This window comes from Bos grunniens, chromosome 17 (assembly GCF_055505025.1).
Source record: "Bos grunniens cultivar Pamir isolate PY7600 chromosome 17, Bosgru_T2T1.0, whole genome shotgun sequence".
Taxonomy (NCBI): Eukaryota; Metazoa; Chordata; class Mammalia; order Artiodactyla; family Bovidae; genus Bos; species Bos grunniens.
Window position 1 is genome coordinate 35,637,021 of NC_141181.1, and position 27,154 is coordinate 35,664,174.

The window sequence follows — 27,154 nt, forward strand, 5'->3', positions numbered from 1 at the left end:
AACAGTATGAGACACTGAACACAAGTTTAAAACATCTACTACATTGTGTAGGGTACCACCCCAGCTATATATGTTTCTTAGATTGAGAAATCACTGGATCTTCAATAGGCTAGTCTACCATTCTAAGTCCAGCTGCATATGGGTAATGATAAAACTAGTGAAACCCATGGGCATCAGCTTTCTTTCATTGTAAGGTAGGTAAATTTTCATTCTGTTAAAAAAATGAATAAACCTGTTAACAAGACACTAATATTAAAGTAGTACTAACAATAATAATAGTAAAGTATTTAAAAAGAAAACTATTATGCTTAAGATCAATAAATAACCTGCTTCCTCCTCTCCAAAGGTTGAAATTCATTGAGACATATATCAGAGTTATGGATATTAAAAGCCAGCTTTATTGCCTAATGAGTCTAAAGTAGAAAATGTGCTCAGCTGTCTGGCCAAATGGGGTTGCTGTCACTCTCTAAATACACAAACTTCCTTGTTCTAGTAACACAAACTGGACAAACCCAACTTGCTTGCCCCTTACAGTACGCACAAGGGAGGAAATCAGAATTGCATCCTCCTTGCAAACAGGCTGGCTTCAGAAGGTGAAATGAGAATAGGCTTAGCTCATTTTCTTACCTCTAGAGCACCCAAATGGATTAGGTCACTTCTGGGGAGTAGTGAACACCAAGTTGGGAGAGAAATTGGGTTATTATATTCTGGAAAGGCACTTAGTGGAAACATGAAGCCTAGGGAAAGGAGCTTATCAAAGAGGTAGTTTAGCCATTTGTCTATCCTGTACCACTTTACTTGGCAGTTGACTTGATTACCTGATTGATCAACCTGTATTCATTCTGAGCACTCAAGCTTTCTTGTTACCTCCTGTTACCCGCCCCCCGCCCCCCGCCCATATCTAGACCACTGGGTATACACCTAATGACCAGGGTCTTCTTGCCATCATCCTCGACAGCATTTTCTCTCTCTTTGGCATTATTTTTTTTTTTAAGAGCATTTCACTTCAGAAATGCCTCCCAACATCTGATGGTTCTTTGAGAGCTTTGCTAGGGCTTATCACATATCATTGCCTGAAAAAACTGTTTGAACTTGAGTTCAGAGCCTTTCCTGGGCTTTGAGTTGCTCAGCTCTGACCTACACAGGTAAAGCAGACAAAATTCACAAATCCAGAACTTACTGAGTACTGGGCTCAGTTGAGGGCTATCTGTCCGTCTATTTAAGGATATTCTATGCTTGAGGTCCCAAATGGAAACAACAAAAAGAGATTCTCAACTGACCTTAGAGTATGTGCTAGAGACAAAGGGAGATGGGTAACTAGCTCTCACTGTGTGAAGGGCATAGCATTCCAAGTACGGTGCTACCAGTAGTTTTAACATAGCTTATAAGCCCATGCAGGCAAGCAGGTTTATTCCACTAAACTTTAGAAGACACCATTCCTTAGTGAGGATAGAGAAAGTTAGAGCAATTCTGTTTAGCATACTCCATGGACTGAGGTCACTGAATTATTAATGTTCTGTAAGAAGTATAGCAATTGAGAGGTTGTGTTTAGAAATTCTTACAGTAGTCTGTAGAACATAACACTAATAGTAAAACTGAATCTAAAAGTTTAAAATTTGAGCTTTCATTTCATATGTTCTTGAATATTGTATAAAATGTTTTCAAATAATTGATTTTTACTGTATTTTACAGGTATTGCTTTGGTAGTTTAGACTGTTACTGCAGATCTGTATTTGGTGTTTCAAATAGGTAATTTAAAAAATGGTTCTTTAGATAGTTTGTGAATCCTTTTAATATTGTTACATCATTGGAATTTTATAGAAAATCTAGATGTATAATGTGATTTACTAGACTAGGGTAAGGTACATGATACTCAAAATATAATTTTGGCAGACTGCCTGGAAACCGTTATCTACATAGAGCTGTATCATGCTTTTTTGATTCAAGAATAAATACTAGAGATTGTTCTTTTTTTTTTTTTAATAATTGCATACTATTTCACTAAGTGGGCCATTTAATCTGTCTTCTATTGATGGACATTTGAATTGTTTCCAATCATTTATGAAGAATACTGCAGTGAATATTCTTACATAATTATTTCACACATATTAAAGAATGCCCAGTAATGAAAGAGACTATTCAAGAAGAGATTATATGTCTTTAATAGCTCTTGCCTAATTGTCCTCCATTGGGGTTGTGCCAATTTACATTCCTACTAGCAGTGTCCCCCAAAATATGTTTTTCTTGTAGTTTTGTCCAGTAAAGCCACAGGAATTTTGAAAAGTCTTCGATTTATAGTCCCCTTTTTATGGGCTTCTCAGGTGGCTCAGCAATAAAGAATCCATGTGCATGAGACTCGGGTTTAGTCACTGGATCAGGAAGATCCCCTGGAGGAGGAAATGGCAGCTTGCTCCAGTATTCTTGCCTGGGAAATCCCATGGACAGAGGAGGTTGGTGGGCTACAGTCCACGGGGTGGTAAAGAGTCAGACACTACTGAACATGCACACAGCTCCAGCAGCAGCTTTCTTTTTAAAGCATTATCACAGTAGGGGCCAGAAACAGAGTTTATACTTGTCATTTTTGGTAATCTCAATATCAACATAAGAACCATGGGAAATTTTTAACATTTAGAACTTACTACTAGCACACTGTTTCTTTGAAGCAGAGAGTTAATACTTGAAGTGCAATTCAAGGACCTGATTTTAAAATTTTTTACTTGTTTTATAAAGTAACTATCTTAGATACTTCTCTGGTAAGCTTGACCAATAGCAATAATATACATGTATAGCTCCCAACGCTAGAAGTGCCAAGTGGGAAACAGAGATCAGGAAAATGATGCATAAGATGGTTTGGGGAAATACAAAATTATAACTCTAGACACTAGGGTTTTAGTTCTGCTACTGAATTGCTGTGTGACCATGCATAGCACTTCTTAATTCTCCCACCAACGCTTATCATACATACGTATCTACATACATACCTGCACACACATACCCGTGGCTAAGTGTCTTGACTCTTGAGTTGTTTTTTAATCTGTCAGAGAAAAGAAGCACAAAAGTCTGCACCAGAGGCTTTCTTGAGGTGTTTTCTAGCTCATGGTACTTCAGTTCTACTGTTGATCCAACTAACTGTATTTCAAAAATTGGCTAGATTTCAAGCCTGAGTTGTGATTAATAGTATTATAGCTACCTTTGAATGTTATATTTTGCTATTCCTTTACAATTTTTTATTTATTATATGTATAGTATACAAATTCATATACACAAAGAATACATATAAATGTATAAAGAACACAGTATAATAGAAGAGCTGTGTACTCACCAGTAGCTTAGCAGAACAATACCTAGTATTTCTGAAGCCTCTGCTATGCCTCTCCCAGAGCTAATTTTTATAAGTATTATTTTTCATGAAATAATTAACTGACACAGTAACTGACACAGGAGGGGCATCTATTAGTTGTAAAAATAAACCATAAAAGGAAGAAAAATCTCAAACAACTATAGACTGAAATCAATTATTGTGACTTTATTACAATAGTTACAAACAATACTTTAGTGGTATTTATTCATATCACAGTTACTCAAACTATATACAATAAGTATTTATACAAGTCTACATTTAAAATAAAAAAGAAAAAGCAATTAATGTCCAAAAAAATACCCCTCACAGTATCAACAAGATTTTTTCTAAAGTTATGGCCAATAACAAAGGAAATTCACAGTTATTCTGAAAATATTTTAAAGATGCAGGAATCATATTGCACATAATATAATTATAAACCTTACTGAACAGATTTGTATATTTTAATCTAGTTTTTCACAAAATTTATATTATCATGCAATACTTCACTGTGTACAGAATGGTGGAACTAGAACAAACAGGTTAAGTTACAAACTTAATATAATGGCCACAAAATTAAATTTTTTAAAGTTATATTTAAAATAATTTTATTATACAAACCCACCCACCCCAACACTCCAGTGTAATAAAGCTTAACGGACAGAATCAAAGTTTGTTCACAGATTAAGTTACTTTTTTAGTGTTCTTCTTTGTCTTTTCCTTTCTTTTCCTTTTCATCCTGTAGTGCAGTACCGAGTTTTTTAATAAGAACTGACAGAACCTTGTCCAGTGGATCCATGACTCCTCTTTGAAGCCATTTAGGAATAGTAGTCCTGGCATGATGAAAGCCCAATTTTTGAAGAATATAATCAACGCCTACTGGATCAATTTTTCTTCCAGTCCAAGAAATTAATCTAAAATAATTATAAATCATTATTATTAATGAAGTCCTGAAGGCAGGTTCAGGAACATCACTAAGCCTCCACGGTATGCTCAAGAAAAATATTTTCAGTAGATACAACTGATTATCTAACCTATAATTCCTAGATTCACTATAACAGCACTCAAAAAATGTGTGAGCCTACACAGCAATGGAGTTTAGTGTATTTCATTGTGATTAGTTTAGGCCTCACGTTATGTGGTCTTCTTAAAACCTTTAAAGGACACCTTTAACTCAAAGATGTTGATTAACTTTATGGGGGCGGGGGAAATCCTTTCATGATGTACATGTATATCCAATTATGACGTTATATCATTAAAATATCTATTTTCTCAATTATACTTCAATAAAGCTGGGGGGAAAAAAGACTAAAATTTACTGTTTGCTATGTGCTAAACATCTTTGAAGAAGAACCATATTTCCTTCCATATAGAAGAACAGCATTAATGGAATATTCCTGGTCTTTCTCTGCCCCCTTACTGATGGTTTATCTACTTGGCAAATTAACAGAGGAAATGAGTAGGGTAATTAAGTACCCCCCTCACCACCTACTCTTTCGGAGCCATTTGTCTTAAACTGTTCTTCCATGCCAGAGATTTTTCAAGAACAGGTCCCCAGATAGTTAGCTCAAGACTGTTTATGGCTGCCTGTAACTAGGTGAGAAAGCAGGTCTGCTGACTGCACAACTCTAGCATCCCTCTGCCCCCAACCCCCAACCCCAAGCCCCCTGAGCTCTGTATCATTGAGACCCTGTAGGTAAGTCCAAACCTGGACTTTGTAATAGAAAGACACTGTTGCCTGACACTAAACAACATTCTCTTATCAGCTTTATCAGTATTAAAGGTGTCATTTTGATTTCTAGCTGCATCTCACTATTTCAGTTGATCCTGAACTTAGGTAGGGAAAAAGAGGGTATTAATCATTAGTCTGCTAAAACTGTTAACAGTTATAAGCATTTTGCATTAGTTAACTCATGTAACCATTGTAACAACCGTATAAGGTAGGTAATACCATTTTCCAAAATCTTCACATGAGGCAGCTAAGACAGTTAGATCCTTTGGCCCAGGTCACTCAGCCACTATGCTATATAGCTGAGCTTAGAGCAGAGCTTTTTAACCACATTCTCCACTACTATATCATATAACTTAACTAGTCTCTTGATAGTTTTCTAAAGAAGAAAAGTAAATGTTTATGGCAAATTTAACTATTTTTATTCTCATTTTAAATTAAAAGATAAGTCAATTTCACTATATTTGATATTTATATATACTAGTTTTTGCACTAGGACCTTTGTAGTATCTTAATATTTCTCCTGAGTATTGACACTGTTAATATTTCTCATAGGGATATGTGTTATTAATACCAAAGTGCTTTTATTTGGTTTCCACAAATTCTATTAAATACAGATAACTAACATGAAATATGTATTATGTAATTCTGGTTATAATTGTTAATTAGCAGTGTGATAATATATTGATTGGGAATTATTCTAGGAATGAAGCTGTACTATCACACCACATCAGAAAAGCAAAAAGTCAGCAGCTGTAGAGGTTGTAAGTGATTAACATGAAAATATTTGTTCGTAAACCACATTTAACCTACTGAATTATTTATAACCTTTTTCTCATAATAATCTCATAGGAAATAGGTAAAAATATACACCCATTACTTACCTAAGAGTGGGTTCTAGATGCCATGTTTTGCACATAAAATCTCTCCAGTCCACAGTAGTGTAAGTAATGCTGTCTTCTCTGTCTTTGTCAGAGGAATTTTCATCATGAATGATAACTGGACTTTTCTGTCCTGGTCGAGTAGATAAAATCCGAGGTGGAAAAATGGCTATAATGAAAATCACATGTTAATACTGCAAATATGTATTACAAATTTATTTTAAATCACTATATGAACAAAGTAATTGGCTCTATTTTTATTTATGAACTGGCCAAAGCCTCATTTAATTACATTTCTTAAAAAGTATTATTCAGAACTATGATTAAATATCCCCTTATAAAAAAAAAAGTAGTATTTTAAAATAAGCCATAGATAAGTGCCAATTTTTGGTATTTCTTGGAGAAAGACAATATCAAAGTTATTTAAATAGCTCTACTGAGATAAAATTCACTCATTTCAAGTGTATACTTCAATGGTTTTTTAATGTTAATGGCTATATATATATTATATATATATATATTTGAACAGTGGTACTAACATAGGAGTTTTTTAGGTAAGCAGTTTTTTTTCACTCTTCATAGTTGAGTACTCAAATGCTTTATGAAAAATGAAGACAACATAAAAGATATATTTAAAATAAAATTGGAGACAAAGGTAGCTTACATATGATCTTTAATAAATACAGTATGATGTCTATAGGGCACAGATTTTAAACACACAAATTGGGCATAAAATATTATGAAATATGGTATGTATTATGTACCTCTGGTTATAACTGTTAACTAGCAGTGTGAGAGAAGGAAATGGCAACCCACTCCAGTGTTCTTGCCTGGAGAATCCCAAGGACGGGGGAGCCTGGTGGGCTTCAACCATGGGGTCGCACAGAGTCGGACACGACTGAAGTGCCTTAGCAGCAGCAGCAGCAGCAGTGTGATGGAGAAGGCAATGGCACCCTACTCCAGTACTCTTGCCTGGAAAATCCCATGGGCGGAGGAGCCTGGTGGGCTTCAACCATGGGGTTGCTAAGAGTTGGACACGACTGAGCGACTTCACTTTCACTTTTCACTTTCATGCATTGGAGGAAATGGCAACCCACTCCAGTGTTCTTGCCTGGAGAATCCCAGGGATGGGGGAGCCTGGTGGGCTGCCGTCTATGGGGCTGCACAGAGTCGGACACGACTGAAGTGACTTAGCAGCAGCAGCAGTGTGATAATATATTGATTGGGAATTAATCTAGGAATGAAGCTGTACTATTATACCACATCAGAATACAGATGTCTTCAGTTATTGCTGTTCTGTTGCTCTGCTTTTGTTTATTGTGGTGGACACAGTATAATTAATCTTGATGTTCTGGAAATATGTTGATTCTGCTCTAAACATGCTGTAAAGAATTTTCTAAGGCATGTTTATATTTATTTTGGCCAAAACAACTTGCTTTAATTTTTAAAAGCAAAACAACTTAAAGCTATTAAAATATTTTTATTTATAATTAAAATCCCCATCAGATCAGATCAGATCAGTCGCTCAGTTGTGTCCAACTCTTTGCGACCCCAAGAATCGCAGCACACCAGGCCTCCCTGTCCATCACCAACTCCCGGAGTTCACTCAGACTCACGTCCATTGAGTCAGTGATGCCATCCAGCCATCTCATCCTCTGTCATCCCCTTCTCCTCTAGCCCCCAATCCCTCCCAGCATCAGAGTCTTTTCCAATCAGTCAACTCTTTGCATGAGGTGGCCAAAGTACTGGAGTTTCAGCTTCAGCATCAGTCCTTCCAATGAACACCCAGGACTGATCTTTAGGATGGACTGGCTGGACCTCCTTGCAGTCCAAGGGACTCTCAAGAGTCTTCTCCAATGCCACAGTTCAAAAGCATCAATTCTTCAGCGCTCAGCCTTCTTCACAGTCCAACTCTCACATCCATACATGACCACAGGAAAAACCATAGCCTTGACTAGATGAACCTTTGTTGGCAAAGGAATGTCTCTGCTTTTGAATATGCTATCTAGGTTGGTCATAACTTTCCTTCCAAGGAGTAAGCGTCTTTTAATTTCATGGCTGCAGTGATTTTGGAGCCCAGAAAAATAAAGTCTGACACTGTTTCCACTGTTTCCCCATCTATTTCCCATGAAGTGATGGGACCGGATGCCATGATCTTCGTTTTCTGAATGTTGAGCTTTAAGCCAACTTTTTCACTCTCCACTTTCACTTCCATCAAGAGGCTTTTGAGTTCCTCTTCACTTTCTGCCATAAGGGTGGTGTCATCTGCATATCTGACATTATGGATATTTCTCCTGGCAATCTTGATTCCAGCTTGTGTTTCTTCCAGTCCAGCGTTTCTCATGATGTACTCTGCATATAAGTTAAATAAACAGGGTGACAATATACAGCCTTGACGTACTCCTTTTCCTATGTGGAACCAGTCTGTTGTTCCATGTTCAGTTCTAACTGTTGCTTCCTGAACTGCATACAAATTTCTCAAAAGGCAGGTGAGGTGGTCTGGTGTTTGCATGCCTTTCAGAATTTTCCACAGTTTATGTGATCCACACAGTCAAAGGCTTTGGCATAGTCAATAAAGAGGAAATAGATGCTTTTCTGGAACTCTCTTGCTTTTTCCATGATGTTGGCAATTTGATCTCTGGTTCCTCTGCCTTTTCTAAAACCAGCTTGAACATCAGGAAGTTCATAGTTCACATACTATTGAAGCCTGGCTTGGAGAATTTTGAGCATTACTTTGCTATTGCCTTTCTTTGAGATTAGAATGAAAACTGACCTCTTCCAGTCCTGTGGCCACTGCTGAGTTTTCCAAATTTGCTGGCATATTGAGTCAAGCACTTTTACAACATCATCTTCCAGGATTTGAAACAGCTCAAATGAAATTCCATCACCTCCACTAGCTTTGTTCGTAGTGATGCTTCCTAAGGCCCACTTGACTTCGCATTCCAGCATGTCTGGCTTTAGGTGAGTGATCACACTATTGTCGTTATCTGGGTCGTGAAGATCTTTTTTGTATTGTTCTTCTGTGTATTCTTGCCAACCTCTTCTTAATATCTTCTGGTTCTGTTAGATCCATACCATTTCTGTCCTTTATTGAGCCCATCTTTGCATGAAGTGTTCCCTTGGTATCTCCAATTTTCTTGAAGAGATCTCTAGTCTTTCCCATTCTGTTGTTTTACTCTATTTCTTTGCATTGATCACTGAGGAAGGCTTTCTTATCTCTCCTTGCTGTTCTTTGGAACCCTGCATTCAAATGGGTATATATTTCCTTTTTTCCTTTGCCTTCAGCTTCTCTTGACAGCTATTTGTAAGGCCTCGTCAGACAACCATTTTGCCTCTTTGCATTTCCTTTTCTTGGGGATGGTCTTGATCCCTGCCTCCTCTACAATGTCACGAACCTCTGTCCATAGTTCTCAGGCACTCTATCAGATCTAATCCTTTGACTCTATTTGTCACTTCCACTATATGATTGTAAGGGATTTGATTTAGATCATACCTGAATGGTCTAGTGGTTTTCCCTACTTTCTTCAATTTAAGTCTAATTTGGCAATGAGGAGTTTATGATCTGAGCCACAGTCAGCTCCCAGTCTTGTTTTTGCTGACTGTATAGAGCTTCTCGACCTTTGCCTGCAAAGAATATAATCAGTTTGATTTCGGTATTGACATTCTGGTGATGTCCATCTGTAGTCTTCTCTTGTGTTCTTGGAAGAGGATGTTTGCTATGACCAGTGCATTCTCTTGGCAAAACTCTATTAGCCTTTGCCCTGCTTCATTCTGTACTCCAAGGCCAAATTTGCCTGTTACTCCAGGTATTTCTCGACTTCCTACTTTTGCATTCCAGTCCCCTATAATAAAAGGACATCTTTTTTTAAGGTGTTAGTTCTAGAAGGTCTTGTAGGTCTTCATAGAACCGTTCAACTTTAGCTTCTTCAGCATTACTGGTTGGGGCACAGATTGGATTACTGTGATAGTGAATGGTTTGCCTTGGAAATGAACAGAGATCGTTCTGTCATTTTTGAGATTGCATCCAAGTACTGCATTTTGGACTCTTTTGTTGACTATGATGGATACTCCATTTCTTCTAAGGGATTCTTGCCCACAGTAGTAGATATAATGGTCATCTGTGTTAAATTCACCCATTCCAGTTAATTTTAGTTTGCTGATTCCTAAAATGTCAATGTTCACTCTTGCCGTCTCCTGTTTGACCACTTCCAATTTGCCTTGATTCATGGACCTAAATGGCAACACACTCCAGTACTCTTGCTTGGAAAAATCCCATGGACTGAGAAGCCTGGTATGCTACAGTCCATGGGGTTGCAAAGAGTCAGATACGACTAAGCAACTTCACTTTCACTTTTCTTTCATGGATCTAATATTCCAGGTTTCTATGCAATCTTGCTTTGTACAGCATTGGACTTTACTTCTATCACCAATCACATCCACAACTGGGTGGTGTTGTTGCTTTGTCTCTGTCTCTTGATTCTTTCTGGAGTTGTTTCTCCACTGATCTCCAGTAGCATATTGGGCACCTACCGACCTGGGGAGTTCATCTTTCAGTGTCATACCTTTTTGCCTTTTCATACTGTTCATGGGGTTCTCAAGGCAAGGATACTGAAGTGGTTTGCCATTCCCTTTTCCAGTGGACAACGTTTTGTCAGAACTCTCTACCATGACCCATCCATCTTGTGTGGCCCTACCTGGCATGGCTCATAGTTTCGCTGAGTTAGATAAGGCTGTGGTTCATGTAATCAGATTGGTCAGTTTTCTGTGATTGTGGCTTCATTCTGTCTGCCCTCTGATGGAGAAGGATAAGAAGCTTTTGGAAGCTTCCTGATGGTAGAGACTGACTGAGGGGTAAACTGGGTCTGGTTTTGATGGGCCAGTGAAGATAATGTTGACCTCCTTCAAAAAGTCCCATGCATGTGCTGCTATACTCAGTGCCTCCAAGCCTGCAGCAGGCCACCGCGGACCCACGCCTCTGCCAGAGACTCATGGACACTCACGGGCAAGTCTGGGTCAAATTCATATAAATGGTAGTGAAAAAAACCAACTGTGTTACCCACCTTTTTCTTTTTCTTTAAGATAAGCTGATACTAAGTCATGAAGAAACATGATGAGCTCAGCATCCATCGTCACACAGATGTGGTCAGTGAACTCTGTCACCACACTGCATTCTACCTTTGGCTTCAGGCTGGCATCTGCAATGGCAGAGTTCTTCTATATTAAAAGATTATTGAAATAAGTCCCTCTTCCCATTAACAAGGGATTTACATGGGTCCATGTAAAGCCATCCACTTAAATGCAACTATAGAGAAACCAGTAGTTTCTGTATGTGATTTGTAGGAGGATGATGATAATTTACAAGCATTATAGAAGTATATGTTATTTATTCCTCATAAAAACCTAATGGATGAAGTCCTGCTAGCTCCATCTGAAGAAGAAGAGGCACAAGTGGAGTACATTTTTTGCCAGACATCAAATAGCTGGTAAGAATATAAATCAGTTTAAACCAGAAAATCAGTTTCATTATAAAACAAAAATAATCTCTGAGGAAAAAAGGAAGCTTGAAGATCCTGTAGAATTTTCTTAGTTAACTTTAGAAACTAAAGATTGTTTTCCACATACCCTGTAATGAAGGTTCTTGTGGTTCTTGAACATGAATGGATTTAAAGTCAAGCTGCATTCTTGGTAGTGCAAAGATTGTCTCTGTTTCATGATTGTAGCTGGAACCTCCTCTAAATCCGCTGAGCAAACTAGAATTCTTCACTGTTGTGCTATTCTCAGTGTTATTAGCATCAACATTACGAAGCAGGTTTAGCTCTACAAGCATAATAATAAAGACAGTAAGAAATTAATAGGCATGGATAAGCATATAGCTGTCATGACACTGATATACAGAACTTTTATTGTTTCAAAAGATGGAAAATGAAGACATTTTTAAAAAAGAGGCATATTAAAGCTTTGGCTTTGAGACTGGTTATATACCTATACAGATACAAATATGTGTGCTGTGCTCAGTCACATGTCATGTGCTCATTCGGTCGTATGTGTCTGACTCTTTGCGACTCCATGGACTATAGCCCACCAGGCTCCTCTGTCCATGAAATTTTCCAGGCAAGAATACTGGCATGGGGTGCCATTTCCTACTCTAGGGGATCTTCCTGACCCAGGGATTGCACCTGAGTCTCTGGCATCTCCTGCACTGGCAGGCAGATTCTTTACCACTAGTGCCACCTGGGAAGCCCCCAGATATAAACATGGACACATGTATTTATACATACATCCATACACAATGGACTTCCTTAGTGGCTTAGACTGTAAAGAATGCACCTGTCAATATTCTCAATACTGAAGCTGTTATAACATGGTTTTGGATAAATCCAATACATTTTGATTTTTGTTTCTTTGAATATTATTCTCAATTGAAATCATATCTGAATTTAAGAGCTTTATTAAGCTCCAAGTTTTTCATAGGTTAAATAATTCTCTCTTATAAGGTATGATTAAATACAACCCCAATCTTGGGACTAGGTTATAAGTCCTGAGTTTCCCCAACATATGTGCTATGTTGCTATATGTTGTATATATGCTATATATGCAAACAGAGTTGTCATAAAAATTAGCATTTTCTAGTTACACAGGTAGCAGTTCAGTATGCTAACAGCCCCTCCATTGTATCCCAGTTCAAAAGAACTCCTTCTCCCAAAGTCTCTTATTGAGAAGGTAGAATAATCAATACATGCAGAATTTTCTAATTTACTTCCTTATCCTCTTTTGTTCTCAAAACATTTTTTAACAGTCTTTGATCCCTAGGTTTGCCAATGCATAGTAACTATTTTCCATGAGGCCCAAGCCATCTTCTTTTCCACTCTGAAAGGAAGTCATTTTTAAGCAAAACATTCAAGTCTTAACATGTCTCAGTTTAGTCAGCTTTTCAATACAGATGAAATGATTGATACAAAGCAGTACTCTAAACTGTAACAGAAAAACAACCACAGAATAACAATTTTCATGACTGCGTTACTGCAAGACCTGTGAATCTAATCAAATGAAAAATTCATCAAAAGCACTCTTTATTAAACTTACGACTTCACTGGAAAACTAATATTTAGTTTCACTTTATTCCAGCCATCTGAACTTTGTGTTATTCTGTTATTTAGGTTTTTTTTTCATTTTTTTTTAAATTTTATTTTATTTTTAAACTTTACAATATTGTATTGGTTTTGCCAAAACTTTCCCAAACCTCCAATTGTGAACATTAGTATAAAAATATATTTTCAAATTATAATAAACAATTTCACTTATGTAAACCAATTTTATTTTGAATGTTTTCAGTTACACTGAAAATAATTTTAGTCCATGAGATGTGGCACTGCTAGGGTGTTGACTCATGTAGTAATATTGCTACTTATGGTGCTGGAATAAAATGAAGCTTGTTGAAAGAAATGGAAATGCTCTCTCCACTTTAATTAATGCTCCCTCCACTTAATTTAAATTCTAAACACAGTCAACAGAACTAAAAATAGAGAATACAAAACAGATCTTTCCAAGGAATCAAACTTTTAACCTTCATTCCTTGTGGCCGTAACATAATTGAACCATTCTTTCACACTTGCTACTCCATGGGGTGGATTTTCATGGCGACGCCTGGTTATCTTGGTTATTGTTGCCATAGGACTTTCCAAAGCACCACACGGTTTGGTAACCATGGTATTGTGGCCCAGATGAAAATCCAGTGTTTGTACAATATATGTAGAGTGATCATTAGAGCCTAGAGGGGGGAACAAGTTTCTTAATGTAACAAACTATATTTTAGATGGAAGAAGAGTTGTGGCCCTAGAGCAATAGATTCAGCTAGTTAAGTCATACATAGAGAAGGTGTAAAAACAGGGAGTACATTAAGCGAGAAAAAAAATAAAATTCTTTTTCTTTTAGTTATAACTGTATTTATCCCCAAGAAGATGAAGAACATCAACCACTTATTTCCTTCATCATTAAGATATCAGAGAGTAGAACATTAAAGCTAAAAGAAACTGTAAACAGAGGCAGAAGTGCAGCTTTGTCCATAGAAGTCTTGTAAAGCAGCCCTGACTGGCAGTCAGTTTTCTTACTCTACCACTGTGTGTTGTCTTCTCTTCATGTTTCTCTAAGAAATACTTACAATAACTATGACTTAACTATGACCAGCCATGGCAGCAGAAATTTAACTGCCTAAGTAAAAAACAGAATAAGATGGTAAATTCAGAAATAAGCCCTTTAACATGTGCCAGTCTTTATAGATACTGACTCATTGGCAGTAAACTCCTTAACATGTCAGGTACATAATAATAGAGATGGATTTCAGAAGTATCATAAGAAAACAGACAAATGATATGGGGAAAGAAAACTACTTTGTCGTATATAATCATATAAGAAGATGGGTAAAAGTGAAAGCTGAAAATGGTAGTTTACCATCTTCCCATATTTTCTGAGCTTCAGTCCAAAAAGCAATATTTGGTTCCTCTAAATGAAAAAGGGCCCAGGATTTTGAACGGAAATTTGGGCCATGAAAACAAGCTAGTGTCATATGATTTCCATGTAAGCTCATTGATCCTCCAAACTGCATTCCATCTTCAGGTAACGGAATCTGAAATAAGGATATGTGGCATCCTGACACCACCTTCAATACTCCCGGCCAATGTCGATGATGAGCTGCATCGAGCACTGCAAGAAAACAAAGAACCATTTATCCCAAAGTATCTCATGAACATCCTGAGTGCTGGGTAGGAAGACAGCACATGGCTACTTTCTACAACTAAAGTGACTCAGATAAGGGATAAAACAGTTCAGTCCCTGGTTAATATTAAGCGGAAGCTAATAAGAATACAGTCTTGGAAAAGATGTTGTATAAAGATGGATAGAACTAAGGAAAGTAACAATCTTATAATAATAATTACAACCAATGCTTCTATAATAATGATTTATAAAGTGCCTGCATGAAATTTTATCCAATTCTCACAGTAACTTTATAAACGAGGTGTGTCATCTAGAGAAAACACCTAGTTTACAGAAGAGGGGTTAAGTAAACCAGTGATCAGAAGACCTAGATATCAAAGGCAGATGCCTGATTTTAAGTACTTAAAAAAAAAATCTTTTATAACCTTGTTACTCAAAAGTGAGGTCTGAGAACCAGCAGCATCAGCATCACTTGGGAGCTTGTTAGAAATTCACTCTTATGTCTATTCCATATTTACTGTATCAGAATCTGCATTTTAATAAGATCTCCAGGTATTTCAGATGCACATTGAAGTTCAAGGAGAGCTAATCAGATACACAGCTGAACACTGAACAACATGGGGGTTGATATACAGGGACACTGAACCTTCACAAAGTCAAAAATCCATGTATTACTTAAAGTTGGCCCTCCATATCCACACTTCCAACAGGATTCAACCAGGCATAGATCATGTAGTACCACGGTACTCACTGCTATTAAAAACCTGTGTGTGGGCCTGCAGAGTTCACACGTGTCTCACTGTACAGTCAGTATCTGTATTACCCACTTTCCCCAGTGATATCCTTCTGGCTGTTTTCTACAGTTCTCATTCTGGATCCACCCAAAGATCATGCATTGTATGTAGTTGGCATATCTCGTTTCCTTTAATCTAAGACAACTCCTTAAGCCTGTCTGTTTGTTGCCCGTGACAAAGGTTTTTGGAAAAGTCCAGGCCAGACATTTTGGGGAACATCCATCTGTTAGTTTGTGTCTGATACCAATTCCACTTTAAAGGTAATGAAGGGACTTGGAGAACAAGATAAATGAAACCATAAAAAGACAACTGAAAGACTGAGAAAGTAGGATATTCTGCAGGATAATTGGCCAAGTCTCTTAGCAAGTCAAGTCACTAAAAAAGGGACTAAATTCAGTAGAATTTAAAAAGAGTAAAGAAACATAACCGTTTTTAACCTGTGGTCTCGAATTGGATATACTGGTTTGGATAACCCAGTTGTAAAGATAATTTAAGGTCAGTTGTCAACTGCGATGAGGTGGCTAGAGGAGATAATTAATGTAATGTAAAGTTCGAGATTGTTGACTGGAAAAGGTTAAAAAACAATATGAATAATATTCTGGTAAGCAGTATATATATATATATATATATATATATGCATGTATACGTGTGTGTGTGTATGTGTGCACACGCATGCGTGCCTAGAAAAGTATCTGAGAGTATATACTCTATATAAAGTAATCGCAGTGATGATTTCTGGGCAGAATGTTGAGGTTTTTATTTTTTGCTTGGATACGTACATTCTTTCCCAATGCACACTGTTTCCCAATGCACATGTACTGCTTCTGTGATAAAAATCATTAAAAGTTATCCTACTACAGCCTACTTTTCACTTTTAACTCTATCAATCTAGTTAAAGCCACCACTGTCTTTTGCCTGGACTCTCAGAATATCCTCCTTACAATGGTATTAAAAGTATAAGTGTGTAGTAATAGCAGTTATTGTATTAATAGTGATTACTACAGTGATTTCCTTACTTGCTTTCTTAACCACCTCAGTCTGTTCCCCACACAGAAGCCAGAGTGATGCTTTAAAAAGGATTATTTTTGTAAGAAGTAAATCAAATAGTATCACATCTGTTCAGAATTCTTCAGTAGCTCCCCAACATACTAAAAATCTTATCTGCAGCTTCTCTGAATTCATGTTCAGTATTTTCCTGCTTGCTCACTCTGTTTCACCACAGTGGGCCACCTCAATGATCATCAAACAAGCAAGTTTCCTCCCAACTGTAGGGGCTTTGCACCTTCTCATAGCCCACTTTGCCTAGAACTCTTCTTCCAAGATCTTAGCCTAGCTCTTTCATTTTAGAAAAGGTTTCCTTTACCACCCTTTCTAAAATATTTATCCTCACAGACTATCATTTTCTATATTCTTCCCCTGCTTTGTTCTTTTTCTCTGCATTTCTCTCTACCTGAAATTATCTTACACAGTTAGTTAGTTATGGTCTGTCTCTCCCATTAAAATTTAATGGAGAATAGGAACTTTTTCCACTAGTAGATCCCCTATTTCTAAAACAGTGCTTAAGAACATGATTGATATTTGAATTTTGAATATTGAATTACTGACTGAAAATAATAAACTGTGTAACATGACACAGCCAGTAAATCCAAATTCAGACATTCTGATTCCACAGCCCATGCTCTGAACCAGAACATGGTATTATCATAATTAGTATTCAAGCGCATGAAGTATAATGAAATGTATTAAACAATCAAATGAATATGAGTAATGTAATAGGAATTACAAGGTAAGTTATTCAGAATCAAAATATAATCATTAGTTGTAACTTGTAATTATGTACAAAGTATTAATTTATAATATACTGATGTAGTTTGTAATAATGGTATGATTATAGATGGTTTGTGGCAGGGGAGATAATGAATGAATGTCTTTCCAAATGATGGCTTCTAATTCCATTGGTGGGTAGGACATGAGTACTTTGCTGAGTGAGTAGGATAAAGAGCATATGGACCCCTTTGTGAGTATGGTATTTAAATGTTTAAATTAAAATTGTAACACATAGTGAAAGATAAAGTATATATAAAGTCTTAGTTTTCTAACTCTTACATTGTTCTTGTGAACTTTTCTCTAGGTTATTAGTCATTGTCTTAGGTGGAAGATAAGGAACTGGTCCCCAGGTAGACAGAGCTCGTTTGCTGGTGTCAAACTGCTGAGTGAAAAATTCCTGGAGCTTCATTCCTATTTTTATCAGGTCTGGTGTAGTTGATCTTGATATCATTACTTGGAAAATATCCCACTTCAGATCTCCATGGACAAAAATTTCACTAGAGCATAAAACAGAGTCTTTATCATATATCTTATAGAAAACAGTTTAAAAGCACCCAAAAAAGTCTCTTCCCCACCAGCTTTTCATTCATATTAATTGTATAACAGAAAAATCATGTAATTGCAGGAAAAATGCTTTGAGTCTTTTCACCAAATGATAGAAAATATGTTAAAAGCAGTCATGTAAAGTACTGAAAAAGTAATATTTCACTAAATACCTTTTATCAGTCATGCTTGAATCCAGTGTGTTATACAGATTTACTTTCCATTCATCCTGAAGCTTGAGGTCAGCATTACTGAAGATACCCATGAGAATACTTGAGCCCATGTAATCCACACGAGCTTCAGTAGAACCCATAGTAATCTGAATTTTGTGACTGGGCTGCTGGTTTGGATGTTCGGAAATATGAGCTAAAATAGAAACAATAATTACTTTTCACAGAAATGCCTAATAAAAACTCATCAAAATCGGTTTTCAAATGCTTTTCTCAATATATTTTTCAGCTGTAAAATTTCAACGTACCAACCATCTCCAAAGCATTTACATCTATAGTGCCTCCAACTACTCCTCCTTTAGAATCTAACTGTGATCTTCCCAGACCAACAGACATGCTTATTTCTCGATCTCGATTACTTCCTACTGACAGGCGGCCTTGGCTCTTCAAACCACTAGTTGTCCAGCTATCAAAAAGAAAAAGCCTTGTTAAATAGACATATGGCTTCCAATGTCATGAATTAAAACAGGAGATATATGATTAAAAAAAAATTGGACAATGAAACAATACATTTCTTATAAAAACTATGGTAAACATTTGAATATTAACATTAATAATGAAGCTTTATTCTTAGCTACAAAATTATGCTATTTTCCTTATTTTCTTTTTAGAACACATATTTCATGCTGTTTCTATGTTATAGTATCTCTAGGATTAAACCATTTTCAGGGTAAAGCAATTTATAATTTATCTATTGACTGTCTTAAACATTTCAGCATTTGAAAAAGGTTTTGTATTGCTTTACAACAATTAGAAAAATTATATATGATGATTAAATATATTTTCTTTGTATCTTTGTATCTGAATAGCTTACGTTGTATTTCCCATTACATTACTCATATTCATTTGAACGTTTAATTGCTTCAAGTTGATAGCAAAAACGACAAGTGTTTCCCATGGGGTCCCTTGTTGGCTTGCTGCTTTGTTTGATTTGTTAAAAGGAGTTGATGTTTTTGAAAGTGAATCTAAAAATAGAAAATAAAATGTACATTTATTTATATAGATGTTCAGCCAATTACAAAGCAAAGACCACTCTTATCACTATAATCCAAAAAGTAAAATTATGATATTTTTGTGTTAAACCTAACATTTACTAGCTGTCACATTTTTTCAATATCAAGTACCTATTACAACACTGTAGGTGTGTTTTACTTCTAACAATAACTACCATATGGAGCACGCTAACACTATGCTCATTTCTTTCTCTCTATCCTTTTTCAAAGCAACTAGCCGTCCAGCTGTCTCATCTGCTAGCAAATACTGTCAAGTGTGTGTATGTGTATGTTGTTGCATTTGGGACTCCTACCCCCACCCCACATCTTCCATAAAAACCTGTAATCTCTTCATGCAGTTGGGGCAAAAATCTGGGAGTAACCATTAAGATTTTTATATTAGGAGCTCTAGAGGGCTAACAAAAGAACAGTGTTACCTCTTCGGGGAACTGAAGAATCAGACACACTTCTTGACCTTATGGAAGCTGGGGATTTTAGGCTCTGTGCTGCTGTCCCTGGTGACATGGTGCTGTTCGTCATATGCTCACTGAACACATTAGGTGACTGAGGCATGTGGGTGAAGGAGGCTGACTGACTAGGCTGCTCCCAGGTCCTGCAGTAAGCTTTTCTTGATGATTCGGGAGAAAGGTGTTGGCTCACACCTTCAATGGAATCAGGTGTCCCTGGGCCAGATGCTAAAAGGAAAGTAGATAACAAAAACAAAATTAACAGGAAAATATCTCCATGCTATAAAACATTCACCACTCCACCTCTTCTAATCACATTTTGTATTTCTTCAAGTTCTCTGAAAACTGTACAATGTCCAGTTTGCACAATTCCAGCATGTTATTTAATTCTCACAGAAAATATATGAGAAGGGTAGGACAGGCACTCTGTCCCATATTACAGTTGAGGGAGTAGACCTAGAATCCAAATTTCTAATATTTTCTACTGTATAATGCTAACTCTTTACTTTCACTTACACAATGTAATATACAGCAATATCTATGTTGAAGGAAAAAAAATGGTAGCATGTCCTCAATATTTTCTATTTTCCATGTTTAACCATGATTAAGTTGGTTAAATTATTTACGCATTTCCAGATTTTACAGAGATTACAGGGTAACCACAGAACAAAATAATCCCCGAGACAGCAAGCATTTTGTGACCTCCAATGCTAGTACATTCCCAGTGGTTACTAGCACATTAAAGGGGCTCCACTGACATTTGTTGAATGAGTGAAAGAACTGCAGGGTAGTTTACCAAGTAAGACAAAGTTTGTGTTATCAATCATGGATCTTATTATTATTGTAATCAAAATTAAAAGCAGCCTAAGTATAATCTATAATGACATAAATAAGCTTACTTGGCAAATTAATAGTTTGGTCTCCAAGAAATAGGCGTCTTGCAATACTCCTCCTATACCAGGCTCTTGGAAATGCCAGAATTTCACTGAGGCGGCGCATATCATATTTAAAGGAAGCAGACCCTATATCACAAACAGCTGATACATAAATGAAATTTGTTAGAACATATTTCCAAAACCTTTAATATTTTCACATGGTAGATATAATATTACACAACTGAATTATAATTCTCTTACAAGTCTTGAAATGCCAAAATGAGATATATAGTATGATCAGTTGGTGATAATGTGTTCCTTTCACAGCTGATAAAAATAGCACATTCTAGCACCATTAGTTCCATTTCCATTTTTGAAGTGAGAGCAAACTGGAATTCTATTACCACTTTATCATGAAATTCTTACACAGGATCTAAGGTCAGTCTTATAGACAGCTTCCAGCTTTAACACAGGGCCCCTCTCAGAAATGGAAAATGAATCATCAGGATTAGCTAGAATACAGACTTCTTCAAAAGCAGCTGCAAACCAAGTAACTGTATGGCAGAAGTTAGTATTTTGTGAGTGAAAGTCACTCAGTTGTGTCTGACTCTGCGACCCCATGGACTCTACATTTCATGGAATTCTCCAGGCCAGAATACTGGAGTGGGTAGCCTTTCCCTTTCCAGGGGATCTTCCTAATCCAGGGATCAAACCCAGGTCTCCTGCATTGCAGGTGAACTCTTTACCAGCTAAGCAGTGAATTGTCAGTCTCAAAGTGTTCTGATGGCTGACTCAGGGTTTTTGCTCTGCTACTTCTGCTTCAGGTGCTCCTCCAGTCCTCCATCAGAGCTTCTGTTGCATTCACATGTCAGTGTCCCTTAAACCTGAACTTTCCATTTCAGCCTGAGCCCATATCCACACAGCCCAATAGCCAATTGCCTATCAGATCCTTCCACCTCAGTGTCATATAAGTATTTCCTTCTTTATTTTCTAAAGGCAGTGACCTCAATTCCCCTTGAGCTACCTAAGCTAAAAGCCTGAGGCATTGTTGCCTCCTCTATTGCTGCTCATACAACTTGTCCTTAAGCTTATGGATTCTCATATTTATCTTGAAACCATTCTCTCTCCTCATTTTTTACTGTCACAATTCATCCCCTACTGCTTAGTCTACTTCAACAGTGTCTCCAAGCATCTTTCCACTCTACCATCTCTTACCATTCTCCTATCAGCTCTCTTCCTAAAACATCAATCTTAAGGATCATTCCTTTTTTAAAAAACATAGATTTTATAATCCATGTATAATTTTGGTTGTTCTTTTTTGTGGCAAGAATACTTAACAAGAAATCTACCCTCTTAACAGATTTTTCAGTGTACAGAACAGTATTGCTATCTTTAAGGACAGTCTTGTCATATAGTTCTTAAAAACTGCTAATAGCTTCTCCTTGCCCAAAGGATCAGAACCCCATTTTTTAGCATGGTATGAGTTTCCCCACCCCACAGTCATGTCCTGGGCTATTTTATCAGCTTTACCTCTAGTCAAGTCCTCCCTGTCTCTGAACCCATCTACTTTGTACAACTAACTCAGTGTTCAGTTACACCTATGCTTTAACTCAGTGAATCAAAGTATGATCCAAAAGCATACTTTCTGATGCTCTGACCATTAAATACCATGTTGCCATAGCCAAGAATATTCCTACATAATTTTAAAGACTGGCCCCAACATCATATCCTTTGTGAAACCTTCTCTGATCTCTTATATAAAACAGAATTTGTTTCCTCCTCTTTAAGTAAACTTCCATTATAGGATTTGTCACACTGCACTGTAATTTGTCTACTCATAAGACCTTGCCTGGACTTCCCTGGTGGCTCAGACGGTAAAGCGTCTGTCTACAATGCGGGAGACCCAGGTTCGATCCCTGGGTTGGGAAGATCCCCGGAGAAGGAAATGGTAATCCCTCCAGGACTATTGCCTGGAAAATCCCATGGACAGAGGAGCCTGGTAGGCTACAGTCCATGGGGTCGCAAGAGTCGGACACGACTGAGCGACTTCACTTCACTTCATGACCTTGCCTTATTCATGTGGGCATCTTCAAGTACCTAGCAGAGTGCCTGGCACAAGTTCTCTGTAAAATACAGGCTCAATTACATGTTTGCTGAATGACCAAACATATATTGTGTTGAGTGGATTAAGTGTACTTACCTATATTTGTTGGATTAATAATTTTTAAAGTTTTCACTCACTTAGTACTCTGAATTCTTCAAAATGTTCTACTCAATTTTAAATACTCAAATCACAGTGTACAGAAAGTGAGCAAGTGATTTGTCCATCATATATAACTAGTTAGCTTTATAATAAAGTTAGTGATACACAGGTACACAACTCAAGATCTTACGATACCAAGTAAAAATTTTTCAACACCCATTCTTCCTTAGTGTTTTAAGATTTTATAATTAAAAAATCAAAAAATAAGTCAGAATTTGTACCAACTCATGGTAGAGAAGTGAAGAAGCAGTTTTTAGCGACTTAAATAGGCATATTTTGGCCCTTGGGTGATATTTCCATGTATGTATCTAGAAATCCTATTTCTAACACTGATATCTCACTGGACTGAGATAGTACTTGGCTAGAAGTTATTCTTCTCCTTTAAATCAGCTTATCACTAAATGCTTAATGTTATTAAATTATTTAATATTTAAATACTTAAAAGGAGGCCCTTATTTAATTCTGGGAAAACAATATTTCAATTAAAAAATATAAAATTGAATACCAGATATATTTATTAGTGTAGTATCCATTTTGCTTGCAGACTTGCTTACAGACTGACTTTCAAAAAATGAGGCACCTCCAGAACGCCTTATCCGAGACAAACTCACTTTTACAAACTCGAGATTTATACTGAGTGAGTCTTTTCGACCAGTGACTGAAGTGGGTTCTTCATCTACATTCCCTTAAAAAAAAAATATATGTGAACACACACACACACCCCCACATATATACACACACACAAATCCCCAACAACTAGTTACATGAAGTTATTCAATAGGCTATAATATGCTATTAATTAAAGTCACTTAAATGAGGTTAAAATTTAAGCAGAATCACCTAATGAACATTAGACATTCCTAACAATAATAGGTTCAAGTCCATAACCATAACGATGATTTTTACATCTCAACAAAAACTAGCACTGACGTGGAGTGTGTCTATTATTTGTCTAAATAAGTTAATAACATTCACTAATACCAACATCCTATGTATTTTTAGTGGTAAATCTGTACTTTAAAATGGCAGTGGAATTTAAGTTGACTAAATAGTCATATTAAAGAGTATCACTTTAAATTAACAAATGTAATGATGTACACAATTTAAAATTTTAACTACTGACAGAATATAATTTTTTATACAAATAGCAATTTGATGAAACATTTAAACACTTAGCATAAGTAACCTCATATCTGAAGAGATTACACAGTGTATATCACTTATAAAATATTTTGAGTTTTAAAATCTTATATGATTTACCTACATTACTTATTTCATATTTCTGTTTATTTAATGTAGAGACAGGATAGATATTATCAAGAAGAAAAAGTTTCTGATCTCGTTTTATATCCATTATTAAAGATAACATCATTTTTAAAAAGATGAAAGCTTGAAAAGATGTGATAAATTTGAAAAAGATGCAAACATGCTAAGTATACCTAATCCTCCTGATCCGGGTGTAAGGCCAGAAACAGCGGTTTTTTGTTTCCCTGCTCCATATGGATGAAATACATAAAGGGAAAAGTCAGACATGCATGCAGTGAAGCTCAGCCCAGAGGAACTGCTGCTGGAACTGGTCAGATCTGACTGACTACTACTATGTCGACTTCTGCCAAGAGGGCTGCCTAATCCTGATGAACCTATAGGGAACACAAGAAACCCAAAATAGAATAAGACACAGAAAGTACTAAAAAAAACTGTCTTAATATAGTCTCAAGAACCAAACATGATTTGAAAATAAAATGGAAATAGTCAAACATTAACTGATCAGTAGATTTAAATCCTTAACATGAGGGCTTAGATGTATTTTCCAATTAATATACTGTATAAACCAGGGTTGGATATTCTGTTCATTGTTGAAATGATTATTTATACATATGACTGGCCAACTCCAAGGTTTCCTGTTTAATTTCTCCTTTGTTCTTACTAGAAGCAGGCGGTTGGAAGAGGTACAAAATAGCTGAGTCTTAAGCAGTGGAGGAGAATGAACTGTAAAAAATCCAAATCATACAACTGGAGTCCACATTTCCACAGAAACAGTGGAAACAGAGCAAAGTACACAAATGGAGAAAGTTAAAGGTCTCTCTCTTAGAAATCAAGAAGGCCTTATTGGCAACATTCAACATGAGTGGAACAGGCTAATTTCAAAGAGTTGTCAAACTCTTTCCTACTTTATAGATTTTATACTATGTACCTGGAGTGTTTTATTCCCCTACCTGTCTACGTGGCTAACTCATACTTACCACCTTCATGTTTGCACTGAAAATACACTTGTTTGCTTATTATCTATTTCTCCAAATTCAACTTAAGTTTCACATTAGCAAGGAATATGCTTGTTAGCTAAATTCACTACAGTATATCCAGCCCTTAGCACTGATCCAGAACTCAGTCAAGTTCATAAAGATCCTTTCAAAGAATGGATATTGTCATAATCTACATTTCTTATACATTTATTCTCATCATCATTCCTTCCTGCATGTTTTATTATGGTAACATAAGGGGTGCTACTTCACTTTTTCATTTTCTAAAAGAAACGTGGGCATAAAAATAGCTGCTCATTTTATATTCCTTTCATTATATATTCCTACATTATATATTCCTAGCATAGTGCATATATACTGCTATAATAATATGTTAATTTATGACATTTTGATATTAAGAAAAAAGTGTATATTCCAATATCTGCTTTAGGTGTAGAACTGTTAAACTGTCTTATTATTAGTTCTCTTATCAGTTCTTTTACATTTTCATTCATTCCGTTTTGTTTTTTTTTTTTTTTAAATATCCCCCAAAATCTTCACTACTTGCATTTGTGATCTCCAGATGATTTTTAGGGCAGAAGTGACACTGAGTGAAAAATGACTATCTCATCAGGAAATCATCAGTTCTACTTTAATACCTAAACCTTTCATGAAACAGACATTTGAGTTAAGTAACAAAATTTTACCACTAAAAATTTTTTATACATATACACACAATTTGATATACTTTTAATTCAGTGTGATAAGAAATCCTTGCAAGTTAATACTACAGCTCTTACTTACCATTTGCAACACTGATCACTCATAACGTAAAAATACAGCCTAAAATAAAACATTCAAAAGTATTTGAACACATTATCCTTCACACTTCAGAGTAGATGTAATATGCACATGAATGGACAACAAAACGCTATGCAACTGCCATTCCTTGGGTATAATGAAATACACTCAAAACTGTGATCCACTATAGATTTTTTCTATAAATACCCTAATTCTCAAATATTCTCCTTTTCCAAATGTATTTATTTGGAAATGTTTATTAATTACTATTAAAATAGTACTTGGCTTTTTATGCTAATTGAATAAAAGAACGTTTCCACACCTGGTACTCCAGTTTTGCTCGAGGAGGTTTTTGTTCCACTTGGAGGAGCACTACCTCCAGGGGATAAGGTCTCTGCAGGATACGCAGCCCCTAAAGTCTCCAGTTCTCCTCGGTTTGAAGAAAACACCAAATCCAGGGATGGCAGCTTTAGCATGCATTCTACTCTTGACACTGGTAAACAGCTAAACTTGATCTGTGAGGGCTGAAAAGTACAGAAAGACAAAGAAAGTAAAGTTTCTAGGAACTAGGTGATTAAAAATTTTTCTGTTGGACTCCAGAAATTACATTCAGTTTCCATCTCAGTCTACATATATCTAATTTATTATTTTGAATTTAATGCCCTACCTTTTCCAAACAGACACATGATACATTAACCAAAATGCATTAACAAAATTGTATCACTTTTAAAACTAAATATTTGAGGAATTCTAAACAGTAAATATGTAGACATTTAGATAATTCAGAATATTAAATATGTTCATGTCCATGTTGTTCATAATCAAGTATTTTAAAGGAAATAATTTCTTTATGCTGAAATTTTAAAAGGCTATTACTGCATTTATAACAGAAGTTTTACAAACTCTCAAGGCCTCTCTTATTATATGTTTTCATCAGATCTTCAAAAAAGCTAGTGCAAAACTCCAGAAGATCAGACTGAAATTTTTTTGGCCAAATTGCTTTTGTAGAAATTAATCTGAAGAGATGATCATTAGTGTTTCTTTTATTCTTGAGACTGATCATAAAGTTTTAATTGAAGGTAAACTAAACCTTGAAGTTTGGATACAAGTTAAATCCTCCTTAATAAACAGACTCAGTTGGGTGCTAATATACCTGATTTCACTGTGCTTTGTAGATGTTGAGTGTTTTTTTTTCTTTTTATAAAATGATAGTTTTTGGCAACCCTTCCTTGAGCAAGTCTAATGGTACAGTTTTTCTAAGCATTCTTTTTTACTTAAGGTAGGTATTGTTTTATTTTAGATATAATACTATTACATACTTAATAGAATATAGGATAGTGTAAACAATTTTATATGCACTGGGAAATTTTAAAAAAATGTAACTTGCTTCACTTTAGCATTTGCTTTATTACAGTGGTGGTCTGGAACCACAATATCAGAGGGGTAGCCTATACTCCTAC

General features: G+C 36.1%; 1 protein-coding gene across 15 annotated transcripts in view; it reads right to left on the bottom strand.

Moving 5' to 3' along the window:
* Positions 1-3,506: 3,506 nt before the first annotated feature.
* The window catches only part of BLTP1 (bridge-like lipid transfer protein family member 1), a 195,190-nt gene continuing 171,542 nt past the window's right edge, over positions 3,507-27,154 (bottom strand). For all 15 annotated transcript variants that reach the window (XM_086346902.1, XM_086346895.1, XM_086346910.1 and 12 more), the window contains 15 exons: positions 26,017-26,218; positions 24,093-24,293; positions 23,159-23,338; positions 20,415-20,552; positions 19,486-19,743; positions 18,871-19,021; positions 18,305-18,462; positions 18,000-18,192; positions 17,563-17,780; positions 14,399-14,650; positions 13,515-13,718; positions 11,573-11,767; positions 11,011-11,145; positions 5,954-6,119; positions 3,507-4,254 (listed from right to left, as the gene is read on the bottom strand). In XM_086346902.1, coding sequence (XP_086203028.1) covers positions 4,038-4,254; positions 5,954-6,119; positions 11,011-11,145; positions 11,573-11,767; positions 13,515-13,718; positions 14,399-14,650; positions 17,563-17,780; positions 18,000-18,192; positions 18,305-18,462; positions 18,871-19,021; positions 19,486-19,743; positions 20,415-20,552; positions 23,159-23,338; positions 24,093-24,293; positions 26,017-26,218 — 2,868 coding nt within the window. In that variant the 3' untranslated portion in view covers positions 3,507-4,037. The remainder of the gene's footprint in view (positions 4,255-5,953; positions 6,120-11,010; positions 11,146-11,572; positions 11,768-13,514; positions 13,719-14,398; positions 14,651-17,562; positions 17,781-17,999; positions 18,193-18,304; positions 18,463-18,870; positions 19,022-19,485; positions 19,744-20,414; positions 20,553-23,158; positions 23,339-24,092; positions 24,294-26,016; positions 26,219-27,154) is intronic.